The 22,089-nt window shown below is 39.9% G+C and overlaps 3 protein-coding genes across 4 annotated transcripts; 1 reads left to right on the top strand and 2 right to left on the bottom strand.

Moving 5' to 3' along the window:
* Positions 1-289: 289 nt before the first annotated feature.
* On the bottom strand, positions 290-7,927 carry lrit2 (leucine-rich repeat, immunoglobulin-like and transmembrane domains 2). 2 transcript variants are annotated; one of them, XM_082557707.1, is made up of 4 exons: positions 7,732-7,927; positions 6,721-7,511; positions 5,067-5,817; positions 290-4,077 (listed from the first exon to the last, which is right to left on the bottom strand). In XM_082557707.1, exons 1-4 carry the CDS (start codon positions 7,839-7,841, stop codon positions 4,014-4,016), a joined length of 1,716 nt encoding a protein of 571 aa, XP_082413833.1. In that variant the 5' UTR covers positions 7,842-7,927; the 3' UTR covers positions 290-4,013. The 2 variants fall into 2 exon arrangements, with proteins under 2 accessions (XP_082413833.1, XP_082413834.1); XM_082557708.1 differs by having other exon boundaries at positions 5,078-5,817.
* Positions 7,928-8,133: 206 nt separating this feature from the next.
* Positions 8,134-13,320, bottom strand: lrit1a (leucine-rich repeat, immunoglobulin-like and transmembrane domains 1a). Its single transcript, XM_082557903.1, has 4 exons — positions 12,667-13,320; positions 11,774-12,234; positions 10,630-10,935; positions 8,134-10,334 (listed from the first exon to the last, which is right to left on the bottom strand). The coding sequence occupies exons 1-4, from the start codon at positions 12,786-12,788 to the stop codon at positions 9,268-9,270; spliced, it is 1,956 nt and encodes a 651-aa protein (XP_082414029.1). The 5' UTR covers positions 12,789-13,320; the 3' UTR covers positions 8,134-9,267.
* An 802-nt stretch (positions 13,321-14,122) lies between these two features.
* On the top strand, positions 14,123-21,586 carry rgra (retinal G protein coupled receptor a). Its single transcript, XM_082557320.1, has 7 exons — positions 14,123-14,360; positions 14,637-14,793; positions 15,154-15,275; positions 15,781-15,934; positions 16,031-16,148; positions 20,662-20,775; positions 21,064-21,586. The coding sequence occupies exons 1-7, from the start codon at positions 14,282-14,284 to the stop codon at positions 21,205-21,207; spliced, it is 888 nt and encodes a 295-aa protein (XP_082413446.1). The 5' UTR covers positions 14,123-14,281; the 3' UTR covers positions 21,208-21,586.
* The last annotated feature ends 503 nt before the right edge of the window (positions 21,587-22,089 follow it).

Here is a 22,089-nt window from a genome sequence, read left to right as displayed (position 1 = left end):
CCCTGAGGTGAAACACAAAGAAGGTGTTTAAATGCTATTCTCAACTTTGCAAATGTTCATGTTGCAGCATTTGTTGTGATATTGCCATAGTTCGAGCACTAATAGTCTTGGAGCATGATGAAAATATGAACAACAGGAATTAAAATGAGATGCTTGAAGAAGGCCTTACACAACAATATTACACATGCGCTGTTTGTTTTTTTTGTTTTTTTTTTATTAAACCAGATGTTCTGCAAATATGCAGAGGTGGCAAAAGCACAGACATCCTGTGCAGACACTAGTACTGACACTAGTGTTGAAAAATACTCCAGTAAAAGTTGAAGTACTGATTCAACTTCTATACTCAATTAAAAGTAAAAAAAAAAGTACTGCCTCAGAAATATACTCAAAGTTAGAAAGTAACTCCTAGACCTGTTTTTATGGAAAGCTAACTGGACCTCGTGCCTTATTCATGTAATAATTAAATTAAATTAGTAGATATGAATACAAACTTTATTTCAGTCTAAATATTAATTCTAATAAACATACTCTGCTTGAATCCGTTAAGCTGAACATGAGCAGGAAAAAAAAAGGAAAATAATAAAAAATAGCTCTATTTTCTGTTAATCACATGATGATCAAATGAACACAGTCAGGGTTTAAAGTGGGATTCAGCAGGTGGGGGAACCCTAAAATCAGCTGTAACGGCTCAGTATGAGGAAAAAGAATCACAACTCACAATAATTTCTGAGTGCTTCAGTAGATTTTCTCAATGTACAGGCTGTGATTAGCTGACCTGCTGCTCTTTGAGGATGTACACAACTGAATTCAACCAGATGTGAGCAGGTGTTTCATGAGTTGTCCTGGCTCATTTCCATCGTCTACACTGACAGTACACTGTTTATGCTGTCTTTATATTACACCCTATGCAGCTGGTATGCAGATAGAATTTGATGAATGAATCTAGGCATTATCAGCTAAAGTTCATATTAATCTCTAGTACTCTTTATGTAACTTAACTTGACCATGAGCACCACACTCACTGTGCACCAGTCACACACACTTTAAATCCATCACAGTACAGGAAACTAACCAGTTTATCCTGGACTAAACTGCAGACTATTTTCATGCAACCTTTAAGTAACACCGTCAGCCCACCTCATTTTATTTTGCATAATATAAAAATTAATAATGTCACACACAAACAGTTTGTATGTTTGCTGATGTTTGTTAAGCTGGTGGAAATGCTGCATTTGAAATTACCTGCCACGAAATATAACTCCCTTTATGGTCACTCTTCTTCTGTAGGGCTAGCTAGATGCTGAAGTACCGCTACCACAGCTTACCTGTGGACACCTGCAGTCGTTCCGACACCAAAACGCCCAGAAAACAAACAATTTTTTAAAAAAATCACTGACTCACTTTAACCCCAAACTGTGGCACACAGTTTTTTTTGCATCTTTCATCTCTTTTTACCCAGCATCTCCTGGTGATTAATACACAGGATTGCCTTTAATGTGTTACTGCTTAGGCTCAAATGAGTTTGATGTTTGAAGGCCCACAATGACATGAAATTATAAGTCCCCTCAAATGTTAAATCAAAAGTAACAAGTTAAAATGTTAGAAGTAGAAAGTGCAGATATTTGTTTAAAACGTAGGGCTGAAAGTAAAAACGTTTCCATTAAAAAACTACTCAGATAAATTCTACTTAAGTGCAGTAACAAAGTATTTGTACTCTGCAAATATGTAATATACTTTATTATGCTGATACAAGCCCTTTTGCTCTGCTCAGATTCAATGTCAATGTCAGCACTACTAATTATGAAGTTACACTAAACCAATCTCTGGGTATTTGTGTAGACATCAGGCAAACATGCACACTATTTCAGAGTTACATAAAACATGAAATTTGCAGATTACCCTCTCTAATCCAAAAAAACAACTTGTTCATCTTTGCACAATATTGCATAGTGGCCTAAAACGCAAAGTCCATCTGCCCTGATCTAGTTTGAACCGGCAAGATGTGTGTGACTGAAACTGAACATTTTGCAGCCTCACCTGACACATTTGACGTGCTTATGCCTCCAGTACGATGGAGACAAAACTATAATAAAAGAAAATCCACATACAAAAACGGTTTCACTTTTGTTGCAGGTCAGGACACTTAAAGTTTAAAGTTTTTTGAGGATCCAAACTCACATTTTTTCCCCCGTTTTTTTTCCAATGTTGCAAGCTGTTAATGCTCTGGAGTGAAATGGGGGAATATGAGGAAAAGCCCAAATGATCATGCATTATGACATGTAAGAGGCAGCCAGGATTACTGGGCTATTTGACAGAGGATTACAGAGTGGAAAGTTGCAAAGAGCATTGATGCTTTAGAGTGAAAGAAAGCATGAAAGGTTCAAAGCACCCACAATATGTTTGCAGCAACAAAAGTTTTAAAAGGTAAATAAAATGTGAGTTTTCCTTACTAAAAAGAAAAAAAGGCTTTTGTGTAGAGGGTTAACGTTTCTTTTATTTATGTTGCTACTGCGGAGGTCAGTAATAATAATGCACTGCTTTAGGCAACATTAGGGCAAGTGGGGAAAAAATAAGATAAAATCTTGTGCTGTTCTGTGCTGAAGTAGCTGAAATTGTGTGTTTATAGAATTCTACATTGCATTGTGTCATGGGCAGTGGAAAAGGATTACAACAAAAAGCAGCATCAATCCCCCACCCAAGAAAGAAAGCAGATGTATCTGTGCTCCAGAAAATGAGAGCTGCCAATCTCAGCCAGTCATTTAAAACCCTGATCTTAAGTGAATACATGCAAACCCCGTCAGAGATGAACTGATCTTCTTGCGTCACAGGGGACAACACATGGAGTTGGAGGAGAGGGTTTGTGTGATCTGATCATAAAGTGACGGCAGGAGGGGATATTGGAGAGGATGCCAGTGTTTGGGTATTATGTCAAATGAACAATGCCATTGGCCAAAGGATATCTGATGTGCCATCTGTGCGGGTTGGTCAGTGCAGATCATGTGTGATACATCGCTGCTGTGTTGCGTGTGTACACAGAAAAAAAACGGGAACTGTGACGTACATGTACAGTGACTGAGATAGGATTTAAAGAAATCAATGAATAAAACTAAACTGAATGCCTTTCAGCACATTATCCACAAAAAGGAAACTTCCTCTCTGCATAACCTAATCCTATGAATGAATTTCACTCAGATGCAATCAAGCGCAATTTTTGCAATTTGATCTTTAAGGCTATGCCTATCTTCAAATATGGAACACACAACTTAAATAATAAAACAATGAGATTCAAATAAACTTGTGTTTTCTGGTAGCCGCAAACTACATAAAACCAGACTCAAAGGTTTTCTCCCTACTTTGAGATTTTCCCCTTATAATCCTGCTTTAGCAGAGCTATAAAAAGGGCTAAACAGACACTGACAACAGACAGTATGTTTTAAAGCAAAATATATTTTCTGCTGGGTATTTGTAAGAATCTATAGTAACTGACACTAATTCTGCATATGTGCTTGCTTTATGTAAAACCTTTGTAGAATTTATAGAAAATGTAGTAAAACAACCACTTTAGTCTGCACACATGAAACATGTTGAGGTATATATGCACTACCACACAAAAAATGTAACTAGAACATTTTCTATTTACAAGGTGTGAGGTTTTTTCATATAATAACCATCTGTTTTTCTAATTAAAAATCCATCCTAACTTACACTTTTGACATGACAAGAAGAAAATGAGGTAAAATTAACACGCATGTAAATCCATAGAATAATGCTTAAGTGCTAACACATAATAGTTGATAAAGAAGCTAATATCCATCATTGGAGAAGCTGGAAAAAAGTCTTCTTTAGAAAGTCATTTGATATCGTTCTGATTGAAATCAATGGCAAAGGCTTTTTCTTTTCTGTTTCAAATATTTATAAAATGAATTATTACTGATAGTTAAAAATGCTGCATTGTGATAACAAGAGAGATGCATTATACTTCAGTCTGAAAAAAATCAACTTCAGCACAGCCTCTACCCTGGTGCAAATCCTTGACATAACGGCCATCGTTCACATCTTTGCAACAACCTCCTCGGCCTAGAACAGAGGAAGAGATGAGATTTAAAGCAAGGCAGAAAATATGATCATTCCCCTGAATATTGTAGTAATATAAGCCTAACAGCACTGGATCTTGAGCCACTCCTCATTTCTGCATGTTTTGCTAGGATAAAGGGAAAAAAGTGCAACAATTCTTTTAAAACGTGCCCAAATTTTTAGAATTATAGTATATAAGACAAAAACAGAGTTTGTAGAGTTCTAACAAGCTTTAAAGTCAATAAAAACCTATACTTTTCAACGCATCTTTAACTCTATGAGACAAGCTTTCTTGTAATTTAATTTAGCAGTCTTCTTTGGATGTTGGCTGCCTTTTGTTCTGTTCTCTGTTCTCTTCAAAAATTTGAGGTCTGGGCTCTAGATCTGCTGATCCATCGACTGATCGACTGAAGGGCCCAATGCCTCACTCAGGGCATGTGTCAGGTCTTTTCTTTTCTTTTAAAGCATATACTGCACAGCATGCCTAGACGTTTTCAACTAATAGCACTTTGAAACTCACCTTGTTGAAGCAAACATATTTTTTATGTCTATCCAACTGTGTTAGCTTTGGCTTTTTTCATAGACTAAAGAAATGGGGGGAAATGATCTGTTTTTGCAACAGGCTGTTCGAAACAAAGTGCCTAAAGATAGAATTTAAAATAGGTTTGTTACTAAGTTGTTTGTTATGTGTAGGCACAAGTGTCTTTATTATGTATGTCTGATTCAGGTCAGTGTTAGGTGGCTTAACACACAAAAAAAAACATTGAAAAAACAAGCCAAATATCGAGAAATAACGGGTGGCTCAAGACTTTTTCACAGTATAGTAGAGCTAGTATTTCTATTATTTATTCCAAAAATAGAAAGTAAGACATTGTTCTATAACAATGTCACTGCCATGTTTTCTGTTGTTGTTTTAACTGAGGGTTTTTTAATATAGTTCAGCTGTGAGTCTGCTGTGGTCAGCTTTGGCCTTATTCAGTCTGTCCTCTGACCTCCTCCTCACCTTCCTGTCTTCACTGGAACCTTTATTAACCAGGCCCTCATCACTGGCGGCCTGCAGACTGTCGAAGGTACCCTGCCTCTCCCTTTCCATGCCTCCTGCTGAGCCTCTGTCTCTCCTTCGGTTCTTCCAGCTCTCCATTATACCATCCAAACAGGCCAACCTGGTGTCAGTGGTGCATGCATACATGCCTACAGGCACTGCCAGCACCATGGCTAAAACTATCACTACTATATGTATCAGCTTCTCCCTCTGTTCCATCTCAGTGATGTCACTTCCTGTTACAAAGATGATGCACTGTTCTGGGCGTGGTGCGTGATTCTTGAGGGTTACACAAATTTCATATTTAGTTGCAGGCATCAGGTCCGAGATGGAGTAAGAATTAATCCCAGGTCCAATGTAGATTATTTCTTTTTTACCAGCATCTGCACGACCAAAGTGGATCGTGAACCAGGTTTCAGTGGGACGTTCTAGGGCAGCGAACCACTCAATGGAGATACCCCGTATTGTTTGCTTGGCGATGCGGATGTCGATGTAGACATTTTCATCACCAGCCCGCGGTACAGCTGGGAGGAGTGAAGACTGGGAGCTTCCTGCAGAGCGCACCTCTAGAAAGATGCTGACGGAGGAGTTTCCAATGAAGTTGACAGCGATGCAAGTGTAGACACCATGATCAGCTGCATGGACAGAGGGGATCACCAGGAGGGATCTGATGGTGTCATCATCCACTCTTTCTTGAGATTCTGGGATGACATTAGGGCTGTTATTTTATGGGAACAACAAGCTTACAGAGTAAAATATTTTTAAAAATTAAAGAACATTAAATAAAATTAAATAAAAAGACTAAACAAAAGTGTCCTGCAACTGATCTTCCACAAACATACATAGAATTAAAGAGTCCTGTACTTTATTAGACAGTCATAGATACACATTGTCTGTTTTTTGTTTTAAACAGTTAAACAGTAAAATAACAACTAATGTTCATTATATATTGTGCAAACCTAAGCTGAAGTGATCATTACCCTGATAGGAGCTAAAAAGTTCAATTTACTGTAACCTGCACTATATTTCCATCTATAACAAATCCCAAGAATTTTGCAACTTGAACAATTTTGTTGTTCTCAAGTCAAAATAGAGGATGGTTTGTTTTGCTTCATCCACAAAATCGAAGGTTTAAAATAATAATTATTCTCCTGTGATCTCACATTGTAGACTGTAGTTATTATACTTGCATGGCTCAATATTGTTATAATGTTTGAGAATATTTCTTATGAGCTAAGACAGATGAATGTCAGCAGCAGAAATAGTGGTGGAATAGCAATGGGGGCAGTAGTGTGATTATTATGAGTTTGCATGTTGTTTGATTGATCTGCAGTAAGCACTCCTCTCAGCAAGTTAAGTCTAATGACATGCCGGTTTATTTAATTACAAGGTGGCCAAACAAGATGGACAGCAGTGTAGACTCTTAATCAACACTGACAGTGTTGTGCAGATTGGGAGATTGGTGGTGCTTACATCACCATGTGCATACATTGAGTTTTAATCCTCTTGATCTTAATAAAGGTTTGCTGCACCACCATTGAAATGTGTGTTTAAGTATCAGATGTGCAGTAGTTTATTACACACTATGGTCACCACACTCTTACCATGAAATCCTCTGATTATCTTCAGACCATATGTCCACCACACTGAAGGGTCAGGCCTTGCTTTGGCGATACATTGCAGGGTGACGTTGGCGCCCTGTGGCAGGCTGATGTTGGCTGATTGGGTGCTGACTTCGGGCTTCATGCATGCCTGTAGCTCTATCTCATGGAAGAACTTGCCCGCCCTAAAGTCCGGCCCTGAGCAAGTCAAGTAGGAGTTCATCAATATAATCGGAGGGCTCAGAGACCTTATGAACTCCACGAAGCCCTTTAGGCGACAATCGCAGAGCCAGGCATTGTCGTGGAGTGCCAGGACGACGTTTGGCCCAGATGTTGTCGCCTCCCGCTCCTCCATGTTCTGTAATTTTTGGTAGAGAGGCCAGTTTTGGAAGACCTCCTTCGATATCACCGTAAGACGATTGAAGGATAAGTCTAAGTAAGTCAGACCTGGCAAAAACCTTAACGCATGCTCCGGTAGGACGTCCAGCTGGTTGTGCTTCAGATCCAGGATCTTGAGAGCCGGCGTGTCCTCGAATGCTGTCCATGGTACTGAACGTAGCTTATTGCCTTGCAAACGGAGCTCGGTTAAGTTCCTCAAACCCTCCAGACCCTTTGAGTTTATCAGTGTGATTTCATTAAAGTTCAACCACAAGTTCTCCAATGTCAACGTTTTTGAGAAAGCCCCTCTGGGTATTTCAGTAAACTGAGACTTTTCAATTCGTATTTTTGTCAACTCATGTGGAAGGTCTTGTGGTATAGCCCCAAATGCTCTCTCCTCCATACATATTAATGACCTAAGATTAAAAGAAAGAGTTTATATGATGATGTTATTATTTATTGTAATATCTGACTGACTGCTAGGATCCGTCAAAAAACAAATGTTACCTTCTGGAGGCAAATAACTATATAACTATGTATTATAACTATATTCTGTATCACTGACTCGTATACACCCACAGACATATAAATAAAACAGAAATCGCCAGGAGGACTGAACTACTTGAAACCAGTTACCTTCCATGTCGGTCTTCTACACAGCTGCACCCGCGTAAACACTGAGAAAAAGTTTCACAAGCCTGAATGTTTATTAAAGCTATAACAAGCAGGTAACAAATTATGTCCATAGTCCACAAAAAAAAAAAAAGATCCTGAATTTGAGGGCTACATTCGTGCTCCAGACATGCCGAGTGCGGCAGACCAGAGAAGCCTATTAAGCTTAATCCCTGACGTACAGTGCAGGAAGAAGTGACATTTAAATCTTGGGCAAGACACGCACGATTAACACTTAGTGTCACTAGGTCTGACCCACTGTGCCTTTTAGATAGCTCTATATTCTGATTAGTAAACTATAAATAGTTCAAAGTTTGATATTGTCCAAGAGATTAAATATGCAGATATATAAACAAAATATTTTTTAATGAACTTTGTAAGTGAAGATTACAGAGACCCATAGTATCTCAGAACCAAAGTATGGAGACTGATTATTATTGTGAGGTGAAGTAGAGTTATAAGAACACACAATATCACTCAAGTACATGCAGTATAAAAGTTTATTTAACTATATTCAAATAGGTAAGTATCATTGGAACGAACAGATCCACTTTTAATGGGGTAATGATGCCTCTAGGTGGCACAAAATAGTCACATGGAAAGATTTTAAGTATGTGCCTCATTGGGGGAATATAAATGATTTAACATTTCCTTTTTGCACCATCTCCACCCTATTTACATTGTGTCATAGTTCAGTCCTTCAGTACTTCTCTCCAGCTCCAGCTTCTCTCCATTCACCAGAGAAATGAACCATGCCTATGTGTATATCTTCTCTCAGAACATATGACAGATATATACAGAGGCACAGAATTAACTGCATATGTATATGTGTACATAATCTGATAAAGTATTTACAAATCATACACATACATATATGATATAAACAATGGATTGTCTACCATTGACTTCCCTTTAAATTAAATTGGATTGGAGAGGTTTCTTCGCTGGGCCGTGCACGTGAGGTGGAATAAAACTTTAGTGTTTGCTGTGCTCTTTCACTTCATACATCATGTTTTCTTCTTACAGGCTTAGTGATAAAAAAAACATTCTTTTAGACATAAAAGCATGAGCGCGCTTGCAGTTTAATATTAATGGATGAATATGCGTGTAACAGTCCAGTGAGTTTCACTACATCTGCAAGAAACATGAAATTTTCCAGATCTACGCAGTTTCCCAAATTCTTTAAACTGATATTTCCATTATTGTGCAGCGTGCAAAAGTCCGTTGATAGAAGTTGGCTCTCTGTGGCGGTGGAGTTGGTGGCATTATCCAGCGAGGAGGGATGGGAGGGGGTGTATGGGAGCGCGTTACAGGGGGACTGACGTCAGGATGCTGCTGAGGGGAAGAATATGGGTAATGCTGGGGATACGGATGTGGGTTGAGATGGGGATGAGGGTGCCGGTGGGCATGTGAACGAGTTTTGGGGTTTGGACTGTGACGTGAGTGTGGGTGAGTGCGGGGAAGATGACGTGGAGCAGGAGCCGGAGCTGGAGCATGACGTCAGCAGAAGTACTCATTAGGCTGTCCTTCTATTTTAGCTGTGGCCTCGGAGTCCAGGCTGGAGCGGGCTGACAGCAGCCGGTTGGACTCCTCGGGATTCAGTCTGTTCAAATACTCACCCTCGAGCCCTTTGGCCTTTGTGCCGGGTGAGAGTGTTTCAAATGTAACATATGAATCTTGGATGTCTTTTGATTTCTTTCCCCAGTACTTCTGAATGCGTCTCTTCAGCGCCCCGCAGCATACAATAACAGTGAGCGGGACTGCAATGATACAGGCCACTGTGATCACAATAACATTAATCAGCTTCTGGGTACCAGTAGCACTAGCTGCTTCATCAGTGGAGAATATGACACACTGCTCCTTCTTGGGGATCAGACCCTTCACACACACACAAGCAATGTACTTGGTCCTGGGCACCAAACCATCGATGGTTACACGGTTCTGCCCAGCTCCAACATTGATCTTTCTCATGTCCCTCTCTCCAAACACTGCATAGAGCACACTAAATGCTGTTGTGTTTTTGGCTTTAGGGGCTCTCCAGTTTAGAGAAATTGTATTGTCTGTGTCCCCTACAACTTTTACTGAGCGGACCACTCTGTCCGGGTCCTGCTGTAACGATGAGGCGTTAGCTGCCAAGTTACTTAGATTAGTCTTTTCCAGATCCAGCAGTGCATCTGAGTTGGGGGAGGTGGCAGGCCCTGGGGTGGCTCCTTCAGTCAGGCTGTAACTGGATAGTCCAGGATCAGGCCCAACACCAGGCAGGAGGCCAGGATCCAGGGCCGGCAAGGATGAAGGAGCAGAGGTTGGAGCCACATATCTGGCCACCAGTTTCTCCTGGTAGGCAGCTTTGCCCATTTGGTTTGGTTTTTTGATTTTGGGCTTCTTGTCATTGTTGGTTTGGTTCCCCTCTGGTTTTGGCGAGTTGGAGACAACGAGGGAAATGACAGCCTCTGCATTCCCTGCGTAGTTAGTGGCCTTGCAGATGAATTTACCTGAATCACGGTAGGACACTGCTGGTACACTGAGGATTGACCAGGTGATTCCTTCCTTTGAGGTTTCCTGCTGGACTGTAGTGGCAGAGATGGAATAACACAGTTATAAAATAACAACAGAAGAACGATTTAAAAAAAAATAAAGTAATTTGACACCGGAGACGTCCCCTTTGACAAATGTGAAAAGAGACAACAAGCTGGTGATTACACAATGTTGCATTGATGATCAGTGTTGCGTAACTCACTGTGTTGGCAATAGATGTCACTCAGACTTACTAACTCCACTCGTGGCTCTCTATTTAATTAACAGCAGCAATACAGAGCACACAAAATCATCTTATCTCATCTATCCAAATAGCTGCTGACTCACCTGTTCCATTGAGGGCTCGTCCATCTGCCCTGCGCCATGTCAAGTCTGGGATGGGGACGCCAATGGTCCCACACCGGAGCAGCACATTGTTTCCAACAGCGCTCCTTACTCGTGCCACAGCTGTGTGGATACGTGGAAGCTGACAGCGGCGAAGCTCTGCGTCGCTGAACAGGACCCCCGACACGCTCTCCGGAGCTGAACATCGAAGTCTCGTGTCGATGAAAGCCACTGAAAGAGTCGGAGACTTCTGGAACTGGACCAGGTCATAGAGCCGGCAGTCACACACCCAGGGGTTGTCATGGAGACCTAAGGGCAAGGGTACAAGTGAGGCTACAGGAGGAAGACAAGTGTCCAGCTGTGGACGAAGTGATAGACCAGCCTACAGATGGTTGGTGTGGATGTAGGGATGTTAATCCTGTAAGAGGATTAATATTTAATTCATAAACTACATCATGGCCATGACTATGGCAATGATGATGATGATGATGATGATGATGATGATGATGATGATGGTGAAAATTGACTAGAGATCAAGATCAAACTTTGCTGTCATTTCACACTCCCTACAAGAAGATTATAAGAAGACTCGTTGTTGATCACAACACCTCCACCAACAGAGTGCATAGAGTTGTGTGTATTTTTATATATATACAATTTGAACTGTGTTTTTCTTTTTTCTTTTCTTTAATAAAATGTAACTTAAATCCACCCATTATAAGAGATAATGTTTTAAACAAAAGCATCTTAAATCTGCTATGTTACACTCTAAAAGCATGTAATAGATGTCAATATACAGCCTGTTAATATTAGTTATTAAATATGGAATCTAAAGATGAAATATCAAATATTATAAGAGCTTCAGAAATTATTATTGAAATTGTTACCTTCATATTAAAGACAAGATGTTACTTTTTTCCAATGTTACTTTTTATACAATATGTTTTTACTCACCAGAAACAGCTGTTGTTGTCAAATTATATATTGCTTATGTAAGCTTAAGATGCTTTTTAAAAAAATTTAAAAAAAAGTTGCTTTGCAAAAAGTTAGCACACTTTCATTAAGCTCAGAAGAAAACAATGCACCTAAAATGCACTTTAAAGGATTTAAATGGAGACTTGATGTTAGGATGAGCACTGCCTCTCACCGAGTATCATCTTGGAGCTGTCTGGCCCTTGTGCAGGCTTTGCAGCCAGCCAATTGGACAGCACTTCTGCAGGTAGGGTCACCAGACTGTTGCTGGACAGATCCAAGTAGGTGAGGTTCTTGATGTACGTGGTGGCCTCCGCGGGCAGGGAAGTGAGCTGGTTGTTGTGCAAATCGAGAAGTCTGAGGCTGGGCATATCCATGAGAGATTCCCAAGGAAAGGCGGTAAGGGCATTCCCGTCCAGCCGAAGCTCTTCCAGGTTATAAAGCCCCCGGAAACTGTCCGGGTTCAAGGCGGACAGCGTGTTAAAAGACATCCACAAGAATTCCAAACTGGAGAGGTAGTTGAAGGCTTCGCTGGGTATCTGCTGGATGGATGTCTTCTCAATCCGCAGCTTGGAGGTGTCAATAGGAAACCCGACAGGCACGAGAGATATATCGGGATCATTGCAAATCACGCTCCTAAAAGTCGGAAAATATTTGAGTTAACTTCACAAATTGCATTTGTGCATAGTTTACGAATCACTAAAACTTTAAACTAAATCGACAATTAATGACAACAAATGTGTATTCAAAAGTTCACAAGCAGCAAAAGTTATGTGGATAATGATTTTTTTTAAAAAAACTTATTCCCCGTCCTACCAAAACACAAAAAAGCATAGATGAAAGCCTGAAAGTGCCTTTGAAAGATAATCCCGCATTAAATAAAATTGGAGCGGCATGCACTCCCTGAATTATCTTTTGTACACGTGTTCACCTCTGTGCAAACATCTGTCCTCATATGATGACAAAATGCATCACTGTGCAAAAAAACAAATAAAACAAAACAAAGAAACAAACACACAAAAAATACCACACAAGATACATTCATTTCACTTTGGGCATCCAACTTACCTCGCCTTTGATCCATCACTCAGGTTGTGGTAAAAGCAGCTGCACTGCGAAGGGCAGGCGCTCACTGGGGAAAAAAGTTGACCCGTGGCCACGTAGAGCCCCAGCAGCAGGACGAGGAACATTTTGGCCAACTTTTATGCATACGCAATTTGCCTACATGCGCCCACTTTGCGCCCACTGAAGTCAATCAGACTATTTTTTTTCTCTTTCATTTACAGGAATGTCATCCGTACGGCGCTGTCCCACCGCTTCGCTGCCCCATAGTGATCAGACTACTATGAGTCCCGAGATAAAAAAGGATAGACAAGGATTAGCGAAAAGGCTGGCGTTCGTTTCATCTGGATGCGTATTGCCTCCCGGAATCGGATAGGCTGCGCAGAGACGTCCCTATTTATTACCACAGAAAAACACTTCCGAAATGGTCATAATCCACTGTGATGTTTGCTTTTTTTTCTTTGCCTCAAATGTAGCATGTTTATTTGAGCCCTGCCGTGACTGTTAATCATTATGAGTTTTTTCAGTAAGTAGCACGTTTTTTTTACATTACCATCTGAATTTATCCAGATTCTTGATCCTTATGAGACTTGGAGAGATCTCTGTCCCCTCTCCCTATATTGAAACCTGAGGAATCCACAGAAGTCTAGGGACAATAGCATAATTTCATGTAATTTCCACAAATGTTGATCAATAAAGAAAAATCTGAACTTGACTGTTAGTGTTCACAAGTTTTTGTCTTGAAGCACACAAACCCACTGTGTGCTATATTGTTTGTTTGTTTTTTATGCTGGTCCAGTTTTTGTTTTTATCCTCTATCATTTTAGGCACCTTGCACAGCTGATTTAACCACTTGATGTCAGTCTGTTGATCAAAATCTTTGATTCTTTGCACACAAGAACAAAAAATTATAAACAGAGATACAGAACAGCAGCACTGGCATGGCTCCGCTGTAGAGTGCTTCCAATAAATAATTGGTTAAGATAGCTTTACTGAATTGCAACACATTGCACACACAGGCTGCAAAGCACTGGTGTGAAAACGGTAGTCTTAATCTTAATCTTAATTTTGAATAATGTGTATGAATGCAGATAATAGCAAATGCCCACAGACATTTATCACTGTGTATTTTTAGTATTATGGCTTCAGTTGTACTTTTTAGGCTTTTCAGTTTTAAATCTAAACACTGATGCATGGGGAATGCAGGTGTGGTTCTGATTGGCAGGGGCATTGTTTTGCAAACACTTGTTGTGCCTCCATGAAGCAAACCTGTGTATATACACGGCTGTGGACTCGGTCAAACCCGAGTCTCGTCGTTTAACTTCAGCAGCCGCTGCATCCTCACCGGGACACCACAACACAAAGGCTTGTTGTGCAATTAATAGAAGGCTTTATTGTTGCGGCGCGTAAATGCGCATTAAGGGTTATGTTCCGCGTTCATTAAGACATTCCTGCGCGGATTGGGGCGACAGAGAGGCTTTACATAATAAACTGCAAGCATTCACGTGAAATGCCCCTTTAAAAGCCGGCTCTCTTCGGTCACACCGAGGGGCATCGTAAACAAGCGGAACGAGAGGAGTCTGTGACAGCTGCACTTTGGTGTGTCAAACCAGGCTTCAGGATGGTTTCTTCGTACCCTTTACCGGAGGGCTTCTCCGAGTTTGATGTGTTTTCCCTGGGATCTTGTCTGCTTGTGGAGGGTAAGTTATGTCTTGGAATTCAGCCAAATACTACGAGGACTTTGCCTGCTGTGTTTGCCATTAACCTACGCCAGGACATGTCTCCTCCCGGTCACTGACACGGACCCGTTTCTCTGTAAACTTGCAAAATAATGCTTACTTATGGTCTAAAAACAAAATAAAATAAAATAAAAATGAATGCGACGAATTTCGCCTGAGGTGTGAGCTATTTCGCAGTAAGCATCGCTGTGCGCGCTGATTTGCATTGTGTGCGTTTTTTGTTCCCCTTCCCCAAAGGTCTGCTGGGCTTCTTTCTAAATGCGGTCACAATGCTTGCTTTCCTCAAAGTGAGAGAACTGAGGACTCCCAGCAATTTCCTAGTATTCAGTTTAGCAATGGCTGATATTGGCATCTCCATGAACGCCACGATCGCCGCTTTCTCCAGCTTTCTGAGGTGAGTGATGTAACCACCCCTTTCATAATGGACATCGAGGTCCATCCGCATGTGGGTGGGATGAAATGTAATGAGAAAATAATGCCGGTGACAATAGGCTACTGCTGGCCACCTGTTGTGACGAATCATCTGTACAGAGCTGTATAATCGATGTAGAGTGGTCCAATTAAGGCTGTACAGTGAAGAGGGTCAGTACAGAGCATATTCAAACTGCAATCAGGAAATGAGACACGTTGCTCTCAGTGTTCACCAGTTCATGGATTAAATGTTATACTAGTGATTTGTTTATGTATTTTACTAAAATTGGTGCTTAAGGGGTTTCTTGTGTCAGTCAACTTTGAATACATCCTCTGTCTTTAGGTATTGGCCTTATGGCTCTGATGGATGCCAGACTCATGGTTTCCAGGGCTTCATGACAGCTCTTGCCAGCATCCACTTTGTAGCTGCTGTTGCCTGGGACAGATATCACCAGTACTGCACCAGTAAGTCAATATCTGGCTGATGATACCAAATGCAGTCAACTTTTCCTCTCCTATGTTGCACAAATGTGCACATAAATCAGCCAAGTACACTGCTGTCTTTAAATTTTCTACAGACAAAATAATGAGACAATATGCAAATAAATAGCAACCTGAACAGTTGCTATAACACAGGCTGACACCTCTGTACTAAAACTGCAACCTGGAAGGCTTGAGTGTTAACAATAAGTCCTACACCTTATTTTTAAACATCATTACCAGGGTACATGGGCAAGAGGAAATGACTCAACTCAAATGTCCCTTGGTTAGTGCAGGGTTTATTACACTGTTGTATAACTGTTGCAAACAAGCAGCTCTAGTTAAGATATTAGTTTAGCTAAGAATGCACATTTGTTTCTTAGCAGCAGTGTGACATTTAAAACAGAAACAAAATCAGTAGCCTACTTGAGTATGCATTCATTGTGTTGCTGGTGTTTAGACTAGTCATAAAGAATATTGTTCTTCCCAGGGACAAAGCTGCAGTGGAGCAGTGCCATCACTCTGGCTGTGTTTGTGTGGCTGTTCACTGCCTTCTGGTCCGCCATGCCCCTCATTGGCTGGGGAGAGTACGACTACGAGCCCCTCAGGACTTGCTGCACACTGGACTACAGCAAGGGAGACAGGTACCATATACAAACATAATTTCTGCACAGTGCTTGCAAGATAAATATATGTTATTTTCACTTTTTTTAACCTGCTGTGTGTGTCTCTGTCCATAGAAACTACGTGTCCTACTTGGTTCCAATGAGCATCTTCAACATGGGTATCCAGGTGTTTGTCGTCATGTCTTCTTACCAATCCATTGCACAGAAATTCAAGAAGACAGGAAACCCCAGAGTAAGTTCAGTAAATTAAATTATGCACAAACTTTAGCAACATAAGATTAGAAGAAGATGTCTTTTGCTGGGGAAAAAGGTGTTGTAGATTGCACTGATATCCAGATTCACTTTGGAGTAGCAAGAAACGCATACAGAACAAATCCAAACAAGTTTAACTGAATTTTGGGAATTACTCCAAAATCAAAGAATCTGACATTTATAAGAACAGATGCATAAATCCTCTAAAATATGTAGTCCTTGTAAAGGCTCTCTATGCTTTGAAGTTGCCCACTGAAAGAAATCAGAGGGATTCTCCTCAACCTAGCATAAGCACAATAGCCTCATGTGGCCTTTATTCAGAGACACAAAACAGTGTGTGAATGAAGAGCATTTACGCTGGGATATATGTAGGTCATTACCACAGGGTGAAGATCAGTGGCTTTAGCTGGGAATGTGGGTACTGGTGTGCAGTGAGAAGAACAATGTTCATTAGGGGAGTTCTGGAGGGGTTGAATCAGGTGACCCGCTTTGTGTTGCATAAGCTCATTACTTACAGTCATCCGAGCTGGCTGGAGGGACACTTTGATTACAAACACAAACTGCCCAGTAGATGCACCCAGTACTCCACCAGAGAATAGAGATGGCACGATACCACTTTTTCATGTCCAATACCGATATCATAAATTTGGATATCTGCTGATACCGATATGAATCTGATATAGTGTGTTTTTTAATCAATAAAACTGTTTTTTTAAATATCTTGCTGCTTTTTGTATAAGTTCATACTCAAGTTTAAAAACAAACAAAAACTAAAGCTATTCTGTTATACCTGTATGCAAAAAATACACTACACCCAAAATATTTCATAGTTCAGCAATACTGATCAATCTAATAAACTTAAACCTACTCCATCCTTCCTATTCTGGTATTTTAAAGAGTAAGCAACCTAACTAATAGGGCTCTAAAACTCCCAGCAAAAAAAAAAATAAAAATAGGGAACCACCCACCCTCCACCTCATGATGCTTAATTGATGTAATCAACTTTAATTTGATGCAGTGTGGGGAAAAAATGCACAGAAATCAATTATTTTTCAAGAATAATTAAATAGATTCAACATCTTTCTTCAACAGAACTGCAGACTGCACAGATGGTATCTTCCCAAAGGAAAAAGTACTATAGCTTACTAGGGTATATTAGACTTAATAGTTACTATGTACAGTAATGGACTTCTATAAATTTTACATCAGATTAAAACTTTGGTTGTAAGATTCAGATAATTATTTATTAAAAGCTGGACATTTTAAATGAGAATAAGAAAGAAAAGTATGTCTTTGTGCCCCCTTTCCCTGTTCATGCCCTATCGGCCCCCCTGGCTAAACTTTGCTAGATCCGCCCCTGCACAGTTACCAGCCGTCAGCTGCGTAGAAAAGGATCCTGGTGTAGAAAGTAATATTAAATAAATTCTAACAACAGCTTATCAAGCTTAAACGTGCTGCTGTTGTTCAGCCGCTGGTTTCCTCTTTCTGGCGCGAAGTGAGCGATAGACAAGCAAGAGAGATGGACTCGCGACAGAAAAGCCGATCAGCTGATCATTGATCAGTTTCATGATTTCATGATTGAAGTAGCAGCAGGAGAGGGAGGGAGAGAGAAGAGACAGTCGCTCCATATATCGGCTGTAAAGCTTAACGCGGGAATGCTTTACAAACATTCAGAGATGAACTTACACACTTGCTTTACTTCTCTCTGGGATAACTTCCTCGGAGATGAAATGCCAGATTGGTAGGCTATACACACAGCCGCTCTATCACCTGAGGCATACTGCTGCCACGGTTAATGATCCAAGTTATGCCTTGTCGCAAGTTTTGTGAGGTGCTTTTTTTTTATATTTAATGGATCGATTACATTTTTTATTTCTCTCCGATATCCGATCCAATTTACGTCAGTATCTGACCAATACCGATACTAATATTTGGATCGGTCCATTTCTACCAGAGAACAGTAATTATGTAATAATCAAACAGTTTACAGTCAAATTATTAGAAAAGGGGGAAAGTCTGCATTAAAACTTGGAAGCAGAACAACGCCTAGGAATGTGACACAACCTAAATTAAGGAGAGAAAATGGTCACAAATAATTTGGGGTTATCTAAAAGAAAACTCCATCTTGTAAATGTGTAATCAGTTTTACAGAGCTGATCATTATCCCTTCTGGAAAGGTTCAAGCATAAGCAAATGTCAGTGTTTCTTTTCAGCTACTTACAGATGATTAAATATAAGTATGTAGGGAATCCCCGATATATGTGGATGGAGTTCGGAGATTCTTTTCACAGTCTCAGCACCACACAGATTCACCATGGTGCTAGAACACTTGGACATTTTGACTTTAAGTGGACTCGTATGTCATTGAGGGTTTTTTTTTCTTTTGGTTTGTTTGTATTAGAAAAAGACAGAAAACAGTAGTTTGTGAGCCACAGATTTATCTGCCAGGCACAACAGCAGTAAGTGCCTGATCAGGATTTAACAGACAGTGACTTTGTGTACTCTTCCACAGCTCAGACAGATCACAGTTTCTTAGCTATAGTTCCATTATAGCTGTTGGGACAATTTTATTTAGTTTTTTGTAAGCTTAGTATATTTGCTGTTATTTAAAGTACAGCCTGTTTAAGTCAGCAATATTTTTTCCGTCTTTTTAGCTTTAATAATAGAGACTTTGTGGTACTGTGCAGTGTTTACATGTTCTCCCTGTGCTTTTGTGGGTTCTCTCTGGGTACTCTGATTTCCTCCCATGGGCCAAAGAGACGAATGTTAAGTTAATTGGTGAGTCTAAATTTGATGTAGGTGTGGATGTGAGCATGAATGGCTGGCTCTGTGTTAGCCCTGTAATTTGTCTGGCAGCCTGCCTAGTGTGTATTCTGTGTGTCACCCACTGTCAGGGGTGATACAGAAAATAGATGGACGGATGGGATTTTTATAAGCTTAAATCAGGCTAATGTCCAGCAAAAGCACTACAGTGCATATGGCTTTATTTTGATAAAGTATCATTAAACACAGAGAATTTTGTCTATTCTTGTCTGACTTGGTCTGATTGTTATCACTTCTTTATTTCGAGCATTTTGGAGTCTTCATCTTTCTCTGGGGATAAATTAAACAATCCTCTATAAACAAAACTATTTTATTTACCTCATGAACCTAGAAGCAAGCTCATTTTACTGAGATAACATTAACACTCAGTGTAGGACGGTCTTTCACAAACACACATTTGATAAAATGGCCTCAAAAACAAATTGTTTATAGAGGTTTAGCTAATGTAATGTTCCCATTTGAAAGTCAGTTCATTCAATTCTACCAAATTGGTAGCAGTTCACCTAGATTGCACTGCCAACATCGTCCTCATAGAGCCTAAAGTTTAAACCTGCTTTCATACAAAAAATGAAAGCCCACAAAATATTTGAAAATCACTAATGTACTCTGATTGCTTGGCACCTGTTTTCAAAAGATTACTATATCACAAATCAGGAGCAAAACAAGAACTTATATGTCTTTATAAGAGGCAGCTGGTTGTGATGGTAGCCCAGTTAGTTGGGTGCTGCTTGAAATGTGTGAAATCATTATGGAGAATTTTTTAAAGCTGCTTTGGTGCATACAGAAATGTGTTTTACTGAAATTTAACACTTTTTTTTTAATCTCGACCCCAGCTATCAAATTAAATTTTTTAGAAAAAAAGTGTTCGGACTTTCCTTTTACAATGGGGCTTTAAGGACTCACTGTCTGGTTTCCCTATGGACGGTCTGTTTCCCAGGCAGTACAAACTGAGTGTGTAATAATAGCCTATTAAATAAGTAAGTAAATATTTATTTATAAAACATCCTTCAAGATAAATATCACAAAGTGCTTCACAATGAAATCATATGTTTTTCATCCCACTTTTAAATCAAACATAAACCCCGGTTTTTCATCATTTCTTATGTGTAGCATACATTTGTGGAGCTCTGTGAACAGAGTAAATCTAAACTCAATCTGTGCACACAGTAACCCAAAAAGTTACTATACAATTAAATGACCAAAAAGTGACAAATAGACATTTGTATGCACAGTAAGCAAAAGTGTTCAGTTCTGTGAGGTCAAAAATCTTTTTTTTTAAGGTAATATAGTGTCAGTGAAACGATGTTAAGAAAACTAAAGCTACTTATAGGTAGGAATTGTGAAAACTATATGTAAATTTGTCAGTGCTGCTTTGTATGTGTGAACTGAATAATGTCTGCTTTCAGCCTTGGATTACACAGACCTGCCCTCTCATTCACCCACTCAGTGTTTTTGTTTTGTAGCTTAGCATTGATGATCTTAGTACAAACTCGTTTTCACCAGGGCATGTGACTTGCCTCCAAGCAGACAACCTCATGACACAAAGCCTTTTTCTCACCTTCACTCTTTGTGGTTTGCTAATCATTTTTGTTCTTATCCTCTCTTTTTCCCACTTTTCATTCCTTTGCACATTAATCCTCCCTCCACTACCTATTGTTTCCCCTCCACAGTTCAACCCCAACACTCCTCTGAAGACTATGCTGTTCTGCTGGGGGCCCTATGGGATCCTGGCTTTCTATGCTGCTGTGGAGAATGCAAACCTTGTCTCACCTAAGCTCAGAATGGTAACAACTATCATTACATACTTTGGCACAAAGTTTTTCTGACTCCACTTAGTAATGCATTAAAGAAATACAGCTTAGCTTAGCTGCTTGTTTTTGCATGTAGTTCAAATGTACATATTTAATATAAAACATTTGTTCCTTGAATTTAAAGAATTCTGCCCTTTGTTACAGAAGACATGCAAAGCGCCATGTAGAGTCCAAAACATGAATAAACAACACAAATTATTTCCTAATATTTCTGCTAAGAAAAATCTAATTGACCATAATATTTGGGTCCTGTCTCTGCAGATCGCGCCTATCCTTGCTAAGACTACTCCCACCTTCAATGCCCTCCTGTACGCACTGGGAAATGAGAACTACAGAGGCGGCATTTGGCAGTTAATCACCGGGGAAAAGATTGATGTGCCTCAAATTGAGAACAAGTCCAAATAAACTGAGCATGCAATAATTACATGCATTCTGTCCTTGTGGTTTCTCGCAGGTACATAGATGTTTGTGAGTGTCTGTGCATTTTGTGTGTCTTGAGCAGTGGTAGCCATTGCACCTGTTCTGCTCCCCGTTGTGTCTGCAGTTGTATTTCTAAAATGATTGTCACATTACAAAATAAACATATGAAATAACAAGTACCTCCTAATGGACTTTGGGAGATCAGCATTAGTTTATTGTGCTGTTTAATAATATACAGTTCCATACACAACAGCAGAAACTTTGGGCTTGGCTACTTCTGTAACCACATGAATTTCTCTGTCACTCAATTCAAATGTGATTTGTTTTAATTTTGAGTTCAGAATTAAACATATCCATCCATTCATGTTAATCCAGTTAGTTTTAATGCAAACACTCCTGCAGAGCAAGTGATGCACAGAGCAAATATGACTATTTATTCCCCCAGGGATCAATAAAGTATTCTGATTCTGATTCTGATTCTGATTTTACAGACTCTGCTACAGCAGCCTGGGATATTTTAATCATTTTTCACTTTGCTTATAGTGCAAATGTCCTTGCAGACAGCAATCAGAGCATTTTCTCCTTACTAGTTGCCTATTTTGCTATCTGGTTGAAGATGAAAGGCTCTTAAATAGATTAATTCAGCTAAAAAAGAGACATCACAGTCTGACATTCAGTTTCTTAATCTTTATGGTGCCTGTTAATGAAATATGAAAGCGCATTCAGGCCACTGATATCCCATCATGTGTTGCAGGGTTGTGAGTGATCTCTCTCACCAGGATGGAAGTGCATTAATCCTCTAAAAAAAGAGGACCATTCTTGAATTCACAGCCCCCACAACACTCTGCCTGTAGATCGACTAAACAT

Source organism: Aulonocara stuartgranti (assembly GCF_965226115.1).
Source record: "Aulonocara stuartgranti genome assembly, chromosome: 13".
NCBI lineage: Eukaryota > Metazoa > Chordata > Actinopteri > Cichliformes > Cichlidae > Aulonocara > Aulonocara stuartgranti.
This window is presented reverse-complemented; position numbering and strand designations above follow the sequence as displayed.

Coding starts and splice junctions, on each gene's coding strand:
- lrit2 (XM_082557707.1), bottom strand. CDS start 7,841: ATGGACATAATTTGTTACCTGCTTGTTATAGCTTTAATAAACATTCAG. Junction 7,512..7,731: donor GTAGAAGACCGACATGGAAG/GTAACTGGTTTC, acceptor TTTTAATCTTAG/GTCATTAATATGTATGGAGG. Junction 4,078..5,066: donor GACAGGAAGGTGAGGAGGAG/GTCAGAGGACAG, acceptor CCTCTGTTCTAG/GCCGAGGAGGTTGTTGCAAA.
- lrit1a (XM_082557903.1), bottom strand. CDS start 12,788: ATGTTCCTCGTCCTGCTGCTGGGGCTCTACGTGGCCACGGGTCAACTT. Junction 10,936..11,773: donor CAGCTCCAAGATGATACTCG/GTGAGAGGCAGT, acceptor CCTTGCCCTTAG/GTCTCCATGACAACCCCTGG. Junction 10,335..10,629: donor ACGAGCCCTCAATGGAACAG/GTGAGTCAGCAG, acceptor CTGCCACTACAG/TCCAGCAGGAAACCTCAAAG.
- rgra (XM_082557320.1), top strand. CDS start 14,282: ATGGTTTCTTCGTACCCTTTACCGGAGGGCTTCTCCGAGTTTGATGTG. Junction 14,361..14,636: donor ATCTTGTCTGCTTGTGGAGG/GTAAGTTATGTC, acceptor CCTTCCCCAAAG/GTCTGCTGGGCTTCTTTCTA. Junction 15,935..16,030: donor GACTACAGCAAGGGAGACAG/GTACCATATACA, acceptor CTCTGTCCATAG/AAACTACGTGTCCTACTTGG.